Below are 14,944 nucleotides of genomic sequence, written 5' to 3'. Positions count from 1 at the left end.
TGGTTCCAGGTCTTTGCTATCGTAAACAGTGCTGCAGTGAACATTCGTGTGCATGTATCTTTATAGTAGAATGATTTATAATCCTCTGGATATATACCCAGTAATGGGATTGCTGGGTCAAATGGAATTTCTATTTCTAGGTCCTTGAGGAATTGCCACACTGTCTTCCACAATGGTTGAACTAATTTACACTCCCATCAGCAGTGTAAAAGTGTTCCTATTTCTCCACATCCTCTCCAGCATCTGTTGTCTCCAGATTTTTAAATGATTCATTCTAACTGGCGTGAGATGGTATCTCAATGTGGTTTTGATTTGCATTTCTCTAATGACCAGTGATGAGAAGCATTTTTTTTATATGTTTGTTGGCCTCAAGTATGTCTTCTTTTGTAAATTGTCTGTTCATATCCTTTGTCCACTTTTGAATGAGCTTGTTTGTTTTGTTCTTGTAAATCTGTTTTAGTTCTTTGTAAATTCTGGATATTAGCCCTTTGTCAGATGGGTAGACTGCAAATTTTTTCCCCATTCTGTTGGTTGCTGATTCACTCTAATTACTGTTTCTTTTGCTGTGCAGAGCTTTGGAGTTTGATTAGGTTCCATTTGTCTATTTTGACTTTCGTTGCCAATGCTTTTGGTGTTTTGGTCATGAAGTCTTTGCCTACTCCTATGTCCTGAATTATTTTGCCTAGATTTTCTTCTAGGGTTTTTATGGTGTTAGGTCTTATGTTTAAGTCTTTAATCCATCTGGAGTTAATTTTAGTGTTAGGTGTCAGGAAGATGTTCAGTTTCTGCTTTCTGCATATAGCTAGCCAGTTTTCCCAACACCATTTAATAAACAGGGGATCCTTTCCCCATTGCTTGTTTTTGTCAGGTTTGTCAAAGATCAGACGGTTGTAGATATGTTGTGTTGTTTCTGAGGCCTCTGTTCTCTTCTATTGGTCTATATCTCTGTTTTGGTACCAGTACCATGCTGTTTTGATTACTGTAGCCTTGTAATATAGTTTGAAGTTCGGTAGTGTGATGCCTCCTGCTGTATTCTTTTTGCTTAGAATTGACTTGGCTATGAGGGCTCTCTTTTGGTTCCATATGAAGTTTAAGGTGGTTTTTTCCAGTTCTGTGAAGAAGGTCATTGGTAGCTTGATGGGGATAGCGTTGAATCTATAAATTACTTTGGGTAGTATGGCCATTTTCATGATATTGATTCTTCCAAACCACAAACATGGAATGTTTCTCCATCTGTTTGTGGCCTCTCCTATTTCGTTGAGCAGTGGTTTGTAGTTTTCCTTGAAAAGTTCCTTTACATTCCTTGTTAGTTGTATTCCTAGGTATTTTATTCTCTTTGTAGAATTGTGAATGGCAGTTCATTGTTGATTTGGCTCTCTTTAAGTCTGTTATTGGTGTATAGGAATGCTTGTGATTTTTGCACATTGATTTTGTATCCTGAGACTTTGCTGAATTTGCTTATCAGTTTCAGGAGATTTTGGGCTGAGTTGATGGGATCTTCTAGATATACAATAATGTCATATGCCAATAGAGACAATTTGGCTTCCTTCTTTCCTATTTGAATACCCTTTATTTCTTTTTCTTGCCTGATTGCTATGGCTAGGACTTCCAGTGCTATATTGAATAGGAGTCGTGAAAGAGGGCATCCTTGTCTAGTGCCAGAAAATCTGTATTCTTGAGCTTCAACACAGAACTACTGAGTTAGAGTTACTGGGAAGAGAAATAGGCGTTTACATTATAAATCTGCTCCCTATGTGACTCTTACCTCATTAAAGTTTAACACACCATTCACATGCTCTCCAATGTGATGATCATATTATGCCTATGACAAACTTTCTGTGTTGCCTTCTTTATATTCTCTAGATACTGTTTTATAATTAAATTAGTCTTTTAGTATTTGAAATACTTGGATGCATAGTGTAATTTTGATGTGCTGATCCTATTCTCTTTGTCATTTCTGTGTATTTCAGAAATCAACAAGACAGAAACAGACAGCTATCTGAACCACTGTAAGTTTAATATATCTTTCAAATGGCATTACATGAATGTGAAAAGTTAACACTATAGTTCATTTAGGCTTACTTTGTGTTGTTATTATAGGGGCAGAACAAAGTTTAATGAATTTGTGTACATTTCACGGTGCTTTGTCGTATCTTGGAGACCCACTTTATTAGTAAAGAATAGCAAAATTGGCTGGGCGCGGTGGCTCAAGCCTGTAATCCCAGCACTTTGGGAAGCCGAGGCGGGCGGATCACGAGGTCGGGAGATCGAGACCATCCTGGTCAACCTGGTGGAACCCCGTCTCTACTAAAAATATAAAAAATGAGCGGGGCACGGTGGTGTGTGCCTGTGGTCCCAGCTACTCGGGAGGCTGAGGCAGGAGAATTGCCTGAACCCAGGAGGCGGAGGTTGCGGTGAGCCAAGATTGCGCCATTGCACTCCAGCCTGGGTAACAAGAGCGAAACTCTGTCTCAAAAAAAAAAAAAAAAAAAAAAAAGAATAGCAAAATTGTAATAACTTCTGAATGGAAGTATGAGACCCTGTGGCAGATGTGTAGTGGAAGTGAGTTGTATAGCTGTTAAAGAAGAGGCATGAAATGTTTACTTATCAATATTCTGTTTGTAGATATCTATAAGGTAAAACAAATCTATATGTTGTGTTTTCCAGTTATAGGCAGAAATTTATTGTCACTATATTCCAGATATAAATCTTCTTGATATTATTAATCCTATGTCATGGAAAGTGCAGGAGATTATGGGGTTGGGGTATATTTTAATAAAATTACTGAGGAAAATAGATCATATCGTCACCTATATTTTGAAAGTGCTAATTCCAGGCCTAGTACTTTTCTTCTCCTATAGCTGAGTACCCCACCAAGATCTACAGTATACATTCCATAGTTATGGGATTGTTGCACATTACATTTCTCTTAAAAAGTGGAAGACAATGTGCTACTTAGCAGCTCCCATAGTTGTTTAATTTCTAAAATTAAACACAAAACCAAAAGACAATCTTATGACATAAATAGCATATACTCTTGACACCAATATTTACTGGGAATCTACTATGTGCTAGCACTGTGTTAGGCAACAGGGATTCGAAATGGATAAGATATACTCTACCTAAAGCACCTCATACTCTAATGGGACTAGATGCATGAGACTAATTTGTGAACACATCGTTCTTAAACAACAGTTCTTAACTAAGAGAAATATTGTTGGCCAATCTATCATGCCCCACTGTGACATTTTTGTCATGAATATAGGGGGAGTGCTACTGGCATCTACTATATGTAGGCCAAGATCTTATGGTGCACAGGACCGCCCCCTATGACAAAGAAGCAAATGGTTCAACATGTTAGTGATGCCAAGGTTGAGGAATCCTGTCATAAACAATGTCGATATGTATATACACATAAGCACACACACACAGTGTGTTTGCTACACACATAGACATGCACACAGAGTGATTTTTTTTAAATCATTATTTTGGAAGCACCAAGAAAGTCATAAATAATCCAGATTGGAGACAGGGGAGTCAGAGAAGGCATCCTAGAAGGGGTAACAACTGATATAAATTTTACAAAACAAATAGGAGTTACTGATACTATTAGAGCACAAGTAGAAGAAATTTGGGACATAGTAACACAATTTGATGCTTAAAACAACTGCTAATTAATGCACTCACCAATGTACTACCCCCCATCCACCCTTTTTTGCAGGCTGTGGAACACGAAGAAGTAAATATCCAGGTCAGAGTGTTCGAATTGTTGGTGGCACAGAAGTAGAGGAGGGTGAATGGCCCTGGCAAGCTAGCCTGCAGTGGGATGGGAGCCACCGCTGTGGAGCAACCTTAATTAATGCCACATGGCTTGTGAGTGCTGCTCACTGCTTTACAAGGTAAGTCTGGAACCTTGAGAATGATTGGGAGTGAACAAAGTGCACTAGGTTTTGGCAAGAAAATACCTCATGAATTTTGGGAGATCTGAGTTCAGCATAAATTAAAAATAATATGTATATCACAAAAAGTGGAAAATTTATCAATGTTAGTAAAAGGTTTTATTTTTATTTATTTTTATTTTTTATTATTTTTTTATTTATTTTTTATTTTTTTAAATTTTTTATTGGATTTTAGGTTTTGGGGTACATGAGCAGAGCATGTAAGACAGTTGTGTAGGAACACACATGGCAGTGTGTAAAAGGTTTTAAAGTCTGGAAATGGAAATGGAATCAAAGTATACATAAATAAATAATCTTTTGATAAATACGCAATAGTTTCTCAAAGACAGCAAATATTTTAAAGTCATTTTTGGACCTTGAATTTGATGTCAAACAGAAGTGCTGTATCTCTCCGCTGAGTATCTGAATCAGAGATGGAATCTGGATAGGTTGTAGGTTTTACCCTAAGGGGGATATTTCACATGTTAAGAAAAGAATTAAATATAAAGAATTAGAAGAATTATATAATGATGATACGAAGAATTTGGAAACAGCAAATTGTACAAATGAATAGATTGACTAATTATATTCCAAGAAATGAAGGACCCTTCAATCTATTGTCAAAATGTCCATAGTATATAAAATAGTAATACTTTGTTAAATTATTATGTGGCCTTTATGGCTTTCAGAGAAATGTGTATATTTGTGGGTGGGGCACATGAGGCACACAGAATATATTCATTTATCTCATTATGTACAGGGTACTTTCCATAGGTCCTTGGAGTCACTGATATCCAGAAATATCAAAAAGTTCTAGAATTTGGAGTGGATGACTTGGCTATGGAGTGGCATTTATGTTATAGGAAGTGCTGGCTTTTTCACCTGGTCAGACCCCTGAGCCTTATTCTCAAATTGGAAAGAGTTCTATACATAGACACTGTAAAAAGAAAAAAAAATCTACACCCATAGACTAAATTATTTAATATAAATTATTGGACTGGTAGCATTGGCAAAAGAAATTTATTCTTCATTTTTTTTTCCTCAGATATAAGGACCCTGCCAGATGGACTGCTTCCTTTGGAGTAACAATACAACCTTCAAAAATAAAACGTGGTCTCCGCAGAATAATTGTCCATGAAAGATACAAACACTCAACACATGACTATGATATTTCACTTGCAGAGCTTTCTAGACCTGTTCCCTACACAAATGCAGTACATAGAGTTTGTCTTCCTGATGCATCCTATGAGTTTCACCCAGGTGATGTGGTGTTTGTGACAGGATTTGGAGCACTGCAAAATGATGGTGAGCGTCTGAAGAGAAACTCAAGTCAAAGTGAAATTGATATTTTAGGGCATTTAAAGAATGAAATGCCATTATGCCAAAATATGTTAGTTGTTTGGTCATATGACCTGGGCCAAGTCAGGCCCTAAAAGTGAAGTGAGTAACTTGGAAGACACACAAATTCCTTCTTGCCTAAGTTAATACCAAGTAATTTGCTAGTACTACAGTAATAGTACTGCTAAGATATCTGAAAATGCAAATATGTCACATAGTTGTGAACTTTTCTATGAGAATTAACTACTTTAGAGATTAGCAATCAAAAATATACCCAATTCTGAAGATTGGAGAATCATAAAGCCACCATTCTCCCCTACTGAAATTTCCTTCTAATCTTAACCATGGAACGTACATTATTTAAATAACTTGTGGTCCTTTCCCAGGCACTTAATGTTTTACATTAAGTAGTTAGGAACAAATTATCTTCCCAAATATTTACTGTTCTAAAAAGGTGTATTCTAAGATTCTGTATTACCATTTTTTTTCTTTTCTCTTTTTCCTTTTTGAGACAGAGTCTTGCTGTTGTTGTCCAGGCTGGAGTGCAATGGCATGATCTCGGCCTAACTTTTCTACTTTTAGTAGAGACGCAGTTTCACCATGTTGGCCAGGCTGATCTCAAACTCTTGAACTCAGGTGATCCACCACCTCGGCCTCCCAAATTGCTGGGATTACAGGCATGAGTCACCATACCCAGCCTATATAACCATCTTATTCATAGTTATAAACACTTTCTTCAGGTTTATAAAATATATGTATGTCTACAAATACAAAGACTTCTTTTTCTTTTAGGCACCAGTGAAAATCATCTTCGACAAGCACAGGTGACTCTCATAGACACTGCAACTTGCAACGAACCTCAAGCTTACAATGGCGCCATAACTCCTAGAATGTTATGTGCTGGCTCCTTAAAAGGAGAAAGAGATGCATGCCAGGTAAAGGGTTTGCCTGTCAGCATGCTGTGTAATTTGTTGTTCACTTTTCTTTGAAATAATTATAAATTTACAGGAAGTTGCAAAGATAGTACAGAGGAGTCACAACCTCTCACCCAGTGTTCTCCAATGATTACATCTCACGTAACTATAGTTCAATATAAGATCTGGGAAATTGACAGTGGTACAAAGTATATGTCTAATTCTATGGCATTTTATCACATCTGTAGATATGTGTAAACACCACTATAGTTAAGATGGAGAACTATTCTGTCACCACAAAGATCTACCTCAAGAGTAACACTTTTTTCCCTCCTCCTACTATCCCTAACATCTGACAATCACTAATTTATCCTCTGTCTATATAAGATCGTAATTTTCAAAATGTTATATAAATAGAACAACAGTAGCTTTTTAAACAGAAATTAATTTTGGGCAATCTATTGGTATTTTTGGCTTTGTTTTGTAGAAAAATTTTAGTGATTCCTCTAAGTTACAGAGAGGTGTGTATAAATATTTATTTATTTATATATCCATACATAACTTATCACTGTGTATGTGTATTGAAATTTTACTAGTTTTGGTGGGGTATAGAATAGAAAACTCACTTCCCCTTAAATCCCTTTACTCCTCCCTCTTTAATATTAAATATTAATAAATATAAACATTAAATAATAATGTAAATATTAAATATTTGCTTTATACTTTGAGAACCACAGAAGACGATGTTTTGTTTTGACTGTCAAATGTAATTTAGAAAACGTAAGATGAAAAGGAAAGACTGTTTGCCTATAGATTTGTTGTCTACTCTTTCCTGATTCCTTTTTTAAAAAATGACATTTCTGTTTTAGGAATTTCCTTTAGCCACTCTTTTAGTATAGGTACGCTGGTGAAAAATTCTCTTAGATTTTCTTTGTATCCAAAAGTCTTTATTTCTTCTTCATAACTGAAGCATAATTTTACAATTTGGCACTTAACCAATTTTCTTTCAGCACTTAAACCATTTACTCTGTGATTTCTGCAAGGAATTCACTGCTATTAGAATCATTTTGTTTTTCTCCAATAGATGAGATTTCATTTCTCTCTTGCTGTGTTCAAGAATTTTTCTTTGTTTTTAGTTTTCAGAAGTTCGATTATGTGTCTTGGTTTGGATTTCTTTGGATTTATCCTGTTTGAGGTTTGCTCAATTTTTGAATATGGAGGTTTATATCTTTTGTCAAGTTCGAGAAGTTTTCTGCCATTATTTCTTAAAATACATTTTTAGTCCCACCTTCTTTCTTCCTACCGTCTGGAATTCTAACCACAGCAATGTTTATTTTGTATTCTAGTTCCAGAGTTTCCTAAGCTTCTGTTTATTTTTTTTCCACCCTATTTTCTCTCTATTGTTCAGATTGGGTAATTTCTATCAATTTATCTTCAAGTTTAGTGATTCTTTCCTCTGTCTCCTCTATTCTTCTGTTAAGCCCATCTACTGAGGTTTGAATTTTGCTTATCATATTTTTTAGTTCCAGGGTTTTTCTTTGATTCTTCTTTTTATATTTACTATTTCTTTTCATTTGTTTTAAACATGGTGGTAATCAGTCATTGAGATATATTTATGATTGCTGCTTTAAAATCTTTATCAAATAATTTCAACATTTGTGTTATCTCAGTGTTGGTATCTGTTGATTGTCTTTTCTCATTCAAGTTAAAACATTTTCCTGTTTCTTTGTATGATGAGTGATGTTCAAATATATCCTGGGCATCTGTTTCTTTTTAAAAAATTTTTTTTAATTGCATTTTAGATTTTGGGGTACATGTGCAGAACTTGCAAGATAGTTGCATAGGTACACATATGGCAGTGTGTTTTGCTGCCTTCCTCCCCTTCACCCACATTTGGCATTTCTCCCCAGACTATCCCTCCCCAGCTCCCCCCCACTGCTGTCCCTCCCCTATTCCCCCAATAGACCCCAGTGTGTAGTACCCCCTTCCCCATGTCCATGTGTTCTCATTTTTCCTCACCCACCTATGAGTGAGAATATGTGGTATTTCATTTTCTGTTCTTGTGTCAGTTTGCTGAGAATAATGTTCTCCAGACTCATCTATGTCCCTACAAAGGACACAAACTCATCATTTTTGATTGCTGCATAATATTTCATGGTGTATACATGCCACATTATCCCAGTCCAGTCTAACATCGATGGGCATTTGGGTTGGTTCCAAGTCTTTGCTATTGTAAACAGTGCTGCAATGAACATTCGTGTGCATGTGTCCTTATAGTAGAACAATTTATAGTCCTTTGGATATATACCCAGTAATGGGATTGCTGGGTCAAATGGAATTTCTATTTCTAAGGCCTTGAGGAATCGCCACACTGTCTTCCACAATGGTTGAACTAATTTACACTCTCACCAACAGTGTAAAAGTGTTCCTATTTCTCCACATCCTCTCCAGCATCTGTTGTCTCCAGATTTTTTAATGATCGCCATTCTAACTGGCGTGAGATGGTATCTCAATGTGGTTTTGATTTGCATTTCTCTAATGACCAGTGATGATGAGCATTTTTTCATATGTTTGTTGGCCTCATGTATATCTTCTTTTGTAAAATGTCTGTTCATAGCCTTTGCCTATTTTTGAATGGACTTGTTTGTTTTTTTTCCTGTAAATCTGTTTGAGTTCTTTGTAAATTCTGAATATCAGCCCTTTGTCAGATGGGTAAACTGCAAAGATTTTCCCATTCTATTGGTTGCCGATTCACTCTAGTGACTGTTTCTTTTGCCATGCAGAAGCTGTGGAGTTTGATTAGGTCCCATTTGTCTATTTTGGCTTTTGTTGTCAATGCTTTTGGTGTTTTGGTCATGAAGTCCTTGCCTACTCCTCTGTCCTGAATGGTTTTGCCTAGATTTTCTTCTAGGGTTTTTATGGTGTTAGGTCTTATGTTTATGCCTTTAATCCATCTGGAGTTAATTTTAGTGTAAGGTGTCAGGAAGGGGTCCAGTTTCTGCTTTCTGCACATGGCTAGCCAGTTTTCCCAACACCATTTATTAAACAGGGAATCCTTTCACCATTGCTTGTTTTTGTCAGGTTTATCAAAGATTGTATGGTTGTAGATATGTTGTATTGCCTTCGATACCTCTGTTCTGTTCCATTGGTCTATATGTCTGTTTTGGTACCAGTACCATGATGTTTTGATTTCTGTAGCCTTGTAGTATAGTTTGAAGTTCGGTAGTGTGATGCCTCCCGCTGTGTTATTTTTGCTTAGAATTGACTTGGCTATGCGGGCTCTCTTTTGGTTCCATATGAAGTTCATGGTAGTTTTTTCCAGTTCTGTGAAGAAAGTCAATGGTAGCTTGATGGGGATAGCGTTGATTCTGTAAATTACTTTGGGCAGTATAGCCATTTTCATGATATTGATTCTTCCTAACCATGAACATGGAATGTTTCTCCATCTGTTTGTGTCCTCTCTGATTTCGTTGAGCAGCAGTTTGTAGTTTTCCTTGAAGAGGTCCCTTACATTCCTTGTAAGTTGTATTCCTAGGTATTTTACTCTTTTTGTAGCAATTGTGAATGGTAGTTCATTCTTGATTTGGCTCTCTTTAAGTCTGTTATTGGTGTATAGGAATGCTTGTGATTTTTGCACATTGATTTTATATCCTGAGACTTTGCTGAAGTTGCTTATCAGTTTCAGGAGTTTTTGGGCTGAGGCGATGGGGTCTTCTAGGTATAGTATCATGTCGTCTGCAAATAGAGACAATTTGGCTTCCTCCTTTCCTATTTGAATGCCCTTTATTTCTTTTTCTTGCCTGATTGCTCTGGCTAGAACTTCCAGTACTATATTAAATAGGAGTGGTGAGAGAGAGCATTCTTGTCTAGTGCTGGATTTCAAAGGGAATGCTTCCAGTTTTTGCCCATTCAGTATGATATTGGCTGTTGGTTTGTTGTAAATAGCTTTTATTACTTTGAGATATGTTCCATCAATACCAAGTTTATTGAGGGTTTTTAGAATAAAGGGCTGTTGAATTTTGTCAAAGGCCTTCTCTGTGTCAATTGAGATAATCATGTGGTTTTTGTTTTGGTTCTGTTTATGTGGTGAATTACATTTATAGACTTCTGTATGTTGAACCAGCCTTGCATCCCTGGGAGGAATCCTACTTGATCATGATGGATACGTTTTTTGATGTGCTGTTGCAATCGGTTTGCCAGTATTTTATTGAAGAATTTTGCATCTATGTTCATCATGGATATTGGCCTGAAGTGTTCTTTCATTGTTGAGTCTCTGCCGGGTTTTGGTATCAGGATGATGTTGGTCTCACAAAATGATTTGGGAAGGATTCCCTCTTTTTGGATTATTTGGAATAGTTTCAGAAGGAATGGTACCAGCTCCTCGTTGCATGTCTGGTAGAATTCGGCTGTGAACCCATCTGGACCTGGGCTTTTTTTGTGTGGTAGGCTCTTAATTGCTGCCTCAACTTCAGACCTTGTTATTGGTCTATTCATAGTTTTGACTTCCTCCTGGTTGAGGCTTGGGAGGACACAGGAGTCCAGGAATTTATCCATTTCTTCCAGATTTACTAGTTTATGTGCATAGAGTTGTTTGTAGTATATTCTAATGATGGTTTGAATTTCTGTGGAATCTGTGGTGATTTCCCCTTTATTGTTTTTTATTACATCTATTTGGTTGTTATCTCTTTTCTTTTTTATCAGTCTGCCTAGTGGTCTATTTTGTTGATCTTTTAAAAAAACTGGCTCTTGGATTTATTGACTATTTGAAGGGTTTTTTGTGTCTCTGTCTCCTTCAGTTCTGCTCTGATCTTAGTTATTTCTTGTCTTCTGCTAGGTTTTGAGTTTTTTGATCTTGATCCTCTAGCTCTTTCAATTTTGATGATAGGGTGTCAATTTTGGATCTGTCCACTCTTCTCATGTGGGCACTTATTGCTACATACTTCCTCTGGAGACTGCTTTAAATGTGTCCCAGAGATTCTGGTATGTTGGGTATTTGTTCTTGTTGGTTTCAAAGAACTTCTTTATTTTTGTCTTCATTCCATTGTTTATCCAAACAACATTCAAAGCCAGTTGTTAAGTTTCCATGAACCTGTGCGGTTCTGAGTTAGTTTCTGAATTCTGAGTTCTAACTTGATTGCACTATGGTCTGAGAGACTGTTTGTTATGATTTCAGTTGTTTTGCATTTGCTGAGGAGTGCTTTACTTCCAATTATGTGGTCAATTTTAGAGTAGGTGTGATGTGGTGCTGAGAAGAATGTATATTCTGTGGATTTGGGGTGGAGAGTTCTTTAAATGTCTATCAAGGTTTGCTTCCTCCAGGTCTGAGTTCAAGCCCTGGATATCCTTGTTGATTTTCTGTCTGGTTGATCTGTCTAGTATTGACAGTGGAGTGTTAAAGTCTCCCACTATTATTGTGTGGGAGTCTAAGTCCTTTTGTAAGTCATTAAGAACTTGCCTTATGTATCTGGGTGCTCCTGTGTTGGGTCCATATATGTTTAGGATCGTTAGCTCTTCTTGTTGTATCGATCCTTTTACCATTATGCAATGGCCTTCTTTGTCTCTTTTGCTCTTTGTTGCTTTAAAGTCTATTTTATCAGAGATGAGAATTGCAACTCCTGCTTTTTTTTTGCTCTCCATTTGCTTGGTAAATCTTCCTCCATCTTTTTATTTTGAGCCTTTGTGTATCCTTGCATGTGAGATGGGTTTTCTGGATACAACATACCAATGGGTTTTGGTTTTTTATCCAATTTGCCAGTCTGTGTCTTTTGTTTGGTGCATTTAGCCCATTTACATTTAGGGTTAATATTGTTATGTGTGAATTGGATACTGCCGTTTTGATGCTAGCTGGCTGTTTTGTCCATTAGTTGATAAAGATTCTTCATTATGTTGATGCTCTTTAGCATTTGGCATGTTTTTGGAATGGCTGGTACTGGTTGTTCCTTTCTATGTGTAGTGCCTCTTTCAGGAGCTCTTGTAAAGCAGGCCTGGTGGTGACAAAATCTCTGAGTACTTGCTTGTTTGCAAAGGATTTGATTTTTCCTTCACTTATAAAGCTCAGTTTGGCTGGATATGAAATTCTGGGTTGAAAGTTCTTTTCTTTAAGGATGTTGAATATTGGCCCCCACTCTCTTCTGGCTTGTAGAGTTTCTGCCGAGAGATCTGCTGTGAGTCTGCTGGGCTTCCCTTTGTGGGTGACCTGACCTTTTTCTCTGGCTTCCCTTAGTATTTTCTCCTTCATTTCAACCCTGGTGAATCTGACGATTATGTGCCTTGGGGTTGCTCTTCTTGCGGAATATCTTTGTGGTGTCCTCTGTATTTCCTGGACTTGAATATTGGCCTGCCTTGCTAGGTTGGGGAAATTTTCCTGAATAATATCCTGAAGAGTATTTTCCAGCTTGGATTCATTCTCTTCATCACATTCTGGTACACTTATCAAACATAGGTTAGGTCTCTTCATATAGTCCCACATTTCTTGTGGACTTTGTTCATACCTTTTTGTGCTTTTTTCTCTAATCTTGGTTTCTCGTTTTATTTCATTGAATTGATCTTCGACTTCGGATATTCTTTCTTCTGCTTGATCAATTCAGCTGTTGAAACTTGTGCATGCTTTGCGAAGTTCTTGTATTGTGTTTTTCAGCTCCTTCAATTCATTCATATTCCTCTCTAAGTTGTTTATTCTCATTATCATTTCCTGGAATCTTTTTTCAAATCTGTTATTCAAGGTTCTTAGTTCCTTTGCATTGATTTAGAACATGTTCTTTTAGCTCACGGAAGTTTCTCATTACCCACCTTCTGAAGTCTGATTCTGTCATTTCGTCACACTCATTCTTAGTCCAGCTTTGTCCCCTTGCTGGTGAGGAGTTTTGGTCTTTTGTTGTAGGCGAGTTGTTTTGGTTTCAGGTGTTTTCCTCCTTTTTACACTGGTTTCTTCTCATCTTTGTGGATTTATCCACCTGTCATCTGAGTAGTTGCTGACTTTTCGATTGGGTCTCTGAGTGGATGCCCAGATTGTTGATGATGAAGTATTTCTGTTATATAGTTTTCCTTCTAACAGTCTAGCCCCTCTGCTGTATGACTGCTGAGGTCCACTCCAGTCCCTCCTTGTTTGGGGTACACCTGTAGCAGCTGCGGAACAGTGAGGGACGCTACAAGTTTCTTCTTCTGCTATCTTTGTCCCAGAATGATGCCCGGCAAATGCCAGTCTGATTAGTCCTTTTTGAGGTGACTCTTTGGATATCCAGGAGTCAGGGAGCTGCTTGAGGAGACGAACTGTACTTTATAGTAGCTCAAGTGCTGAGCTGTGAGCTCCATTGTTCATTCAGGCCTGTTAGGCAGGTGCGTTTAGGTCTGCTGCAGCAGAACTTATAAAACCCCTTTTTTTCCTCAGATGCTCTGTCTCGGGGAGTTAGGGCTTTCTTTATGAGTATCTGTTGCCCTGTCCTGCCCTGCTAGGAGGCAGTCTAGTCACTATTTGCCTACCGAGGCTCCACCCTGCTACCATGGGGTCCGCCCTGTTGCTGTGGGCTCTGCGCTGCTGCCGTAGGCTGGCCTACCATTGTGGGCTCCACCCTGTTGCCTTGGGCTCCGCCCTGCTGTTGTCAGCTCTGCCCTGTTGGCAGAGTCTCTCTGTTATGGCGGGTTGCCTCGGCAACGGCAGGCTGCGTCAGCAATGGGAGTGTATCTCAGTAGGGGCAGAATGCCTCGGTAGTGGTGAATGCCCCTCCCCCACCGAGCTACACCATCCTGGATTCAGCTGAGCCGGCAGTGAAACTCTCAATTCTGAGCGTTTCGAATCGCCATTTTGTTTATCCCTGTAGGGGTGGGACCTGCCGAGCCTGATCACCTGGCTCCCTGCCTCAGAGCCCCTTTTTTTTTCCCTTTTAAGTTGAACAGTTGACTCTCTCCTAGTTGTTTCAGTCGCCTGCTGATAAGGCACCAGGATCTGTGTGATTTCCCGTGCAGTGACCCACTGCACCAGCTCAAATGTTGCTTTCCGGGATTCTCCTGGTCTGCCTCACTGTCCAAGTCCCATTTAATTAGATGAATATGTTAATCTGCCCTCCCAAATCTCAGATTGCCAGTTTAACAGGGCACCCAGACCGGTGCATTTTGTGTGTGGTGCTGCTGTGCTGCGGTGCTGGCAGAAATGGCTGCGCAAGCCTAAAGGGCTGCACTGGTGTCCTGTGTCTCTCCTACACCTGGGAATTTCCCCTTTCTGTGGGCAACAAAGATCCTTCTGGAAATGTGGCTAGGACTCACCCTCTGCGCCTTCACTGAGAGTTGCAATCCTGAGTTGTTCCTACTGTGCCATCTTGGAAATCTCTCTATCCTGGGCATCTGATTATTATTTTTTTCTGTTTTTGTTATTGTTCTTGTTATATCAGGCTTTGAAATTTATATTATTTTATTTAATTAATTACTTTCTTTCCTCCAACTTTTATTTTAGGCTCGGAGGTTACATCTGCACAAATGTTTCATTAATAAATTGTGTGTTGCTGGGGTTTGGTGTACAAATTATTTCATCATGCAAGTCGTAAGCATAGTAACCAATAGGTGGTTTTTGTCCTCACCCTCCTCCCATCCTCAATCCCCAAGTAAGCCCCAGTATATATTATTCCTCTCTTTGTGCCCATATGTACTCAATGTTTAGCTTCCACTTATAAGTGAGAACATGAGGTATTTGGTTTTCTGTTCCTGCGTTCATTTGCTTAGGGCAATGGCCTGTGGCTGCACCCATATTACTGCAAAAAACCA

At 38.3% G+C, this 14,944-nt stretch overlaps 1 protein-coding gene across 1 annotated transcript in view; it reads left to right on the top strand.

Annotated features, from left to right (window-relative positions):
• LOC100387215 (transmembrane serine protease 11E) overlaps positions 1–14,944 on the top strand; it is a 64,801-nt gene that overhangs the window by 33,627 nt on the left and 16,230 nt on the right. Inside the window, exons 6-9 of the mRNA XM_008993241.5 lie at positions 1,971–2,009; positions 3,722–3,899; positions 4,984–5,243; positions 6,069–6,211. Of these exons, the coding sequence (XP_008991489.1) occupies positions 1,971–2,009; positions 3,722–3,899; positions 4,984–5,243; positions 6,069–6,211 (620 nt within the window). The remainder of the gene's footprint in view (positions 1–1,970; positions 2,010–3,721; positions 3,900–4,983; positions 5,244–6,068; positions 6,212–14,944) is intronic.

The sequence above is a fragment of the Callithrix jacchus genome, chromosome 3, assembly GCF_049354715.1.
Source record: "Callithrix jacchus isolate 240 chromosome 3, calJac240_pri, whole genome shotgun sequence".
Lineage (NCBI taxonomy): Eukaryota > Metazoa > Chordata > Mammalia > Primates > Cebidae > Callithrix > Callithrix jacchus.
This window is presented reverse-complemented; position numbering and strand designations above follow the sequence as displayed.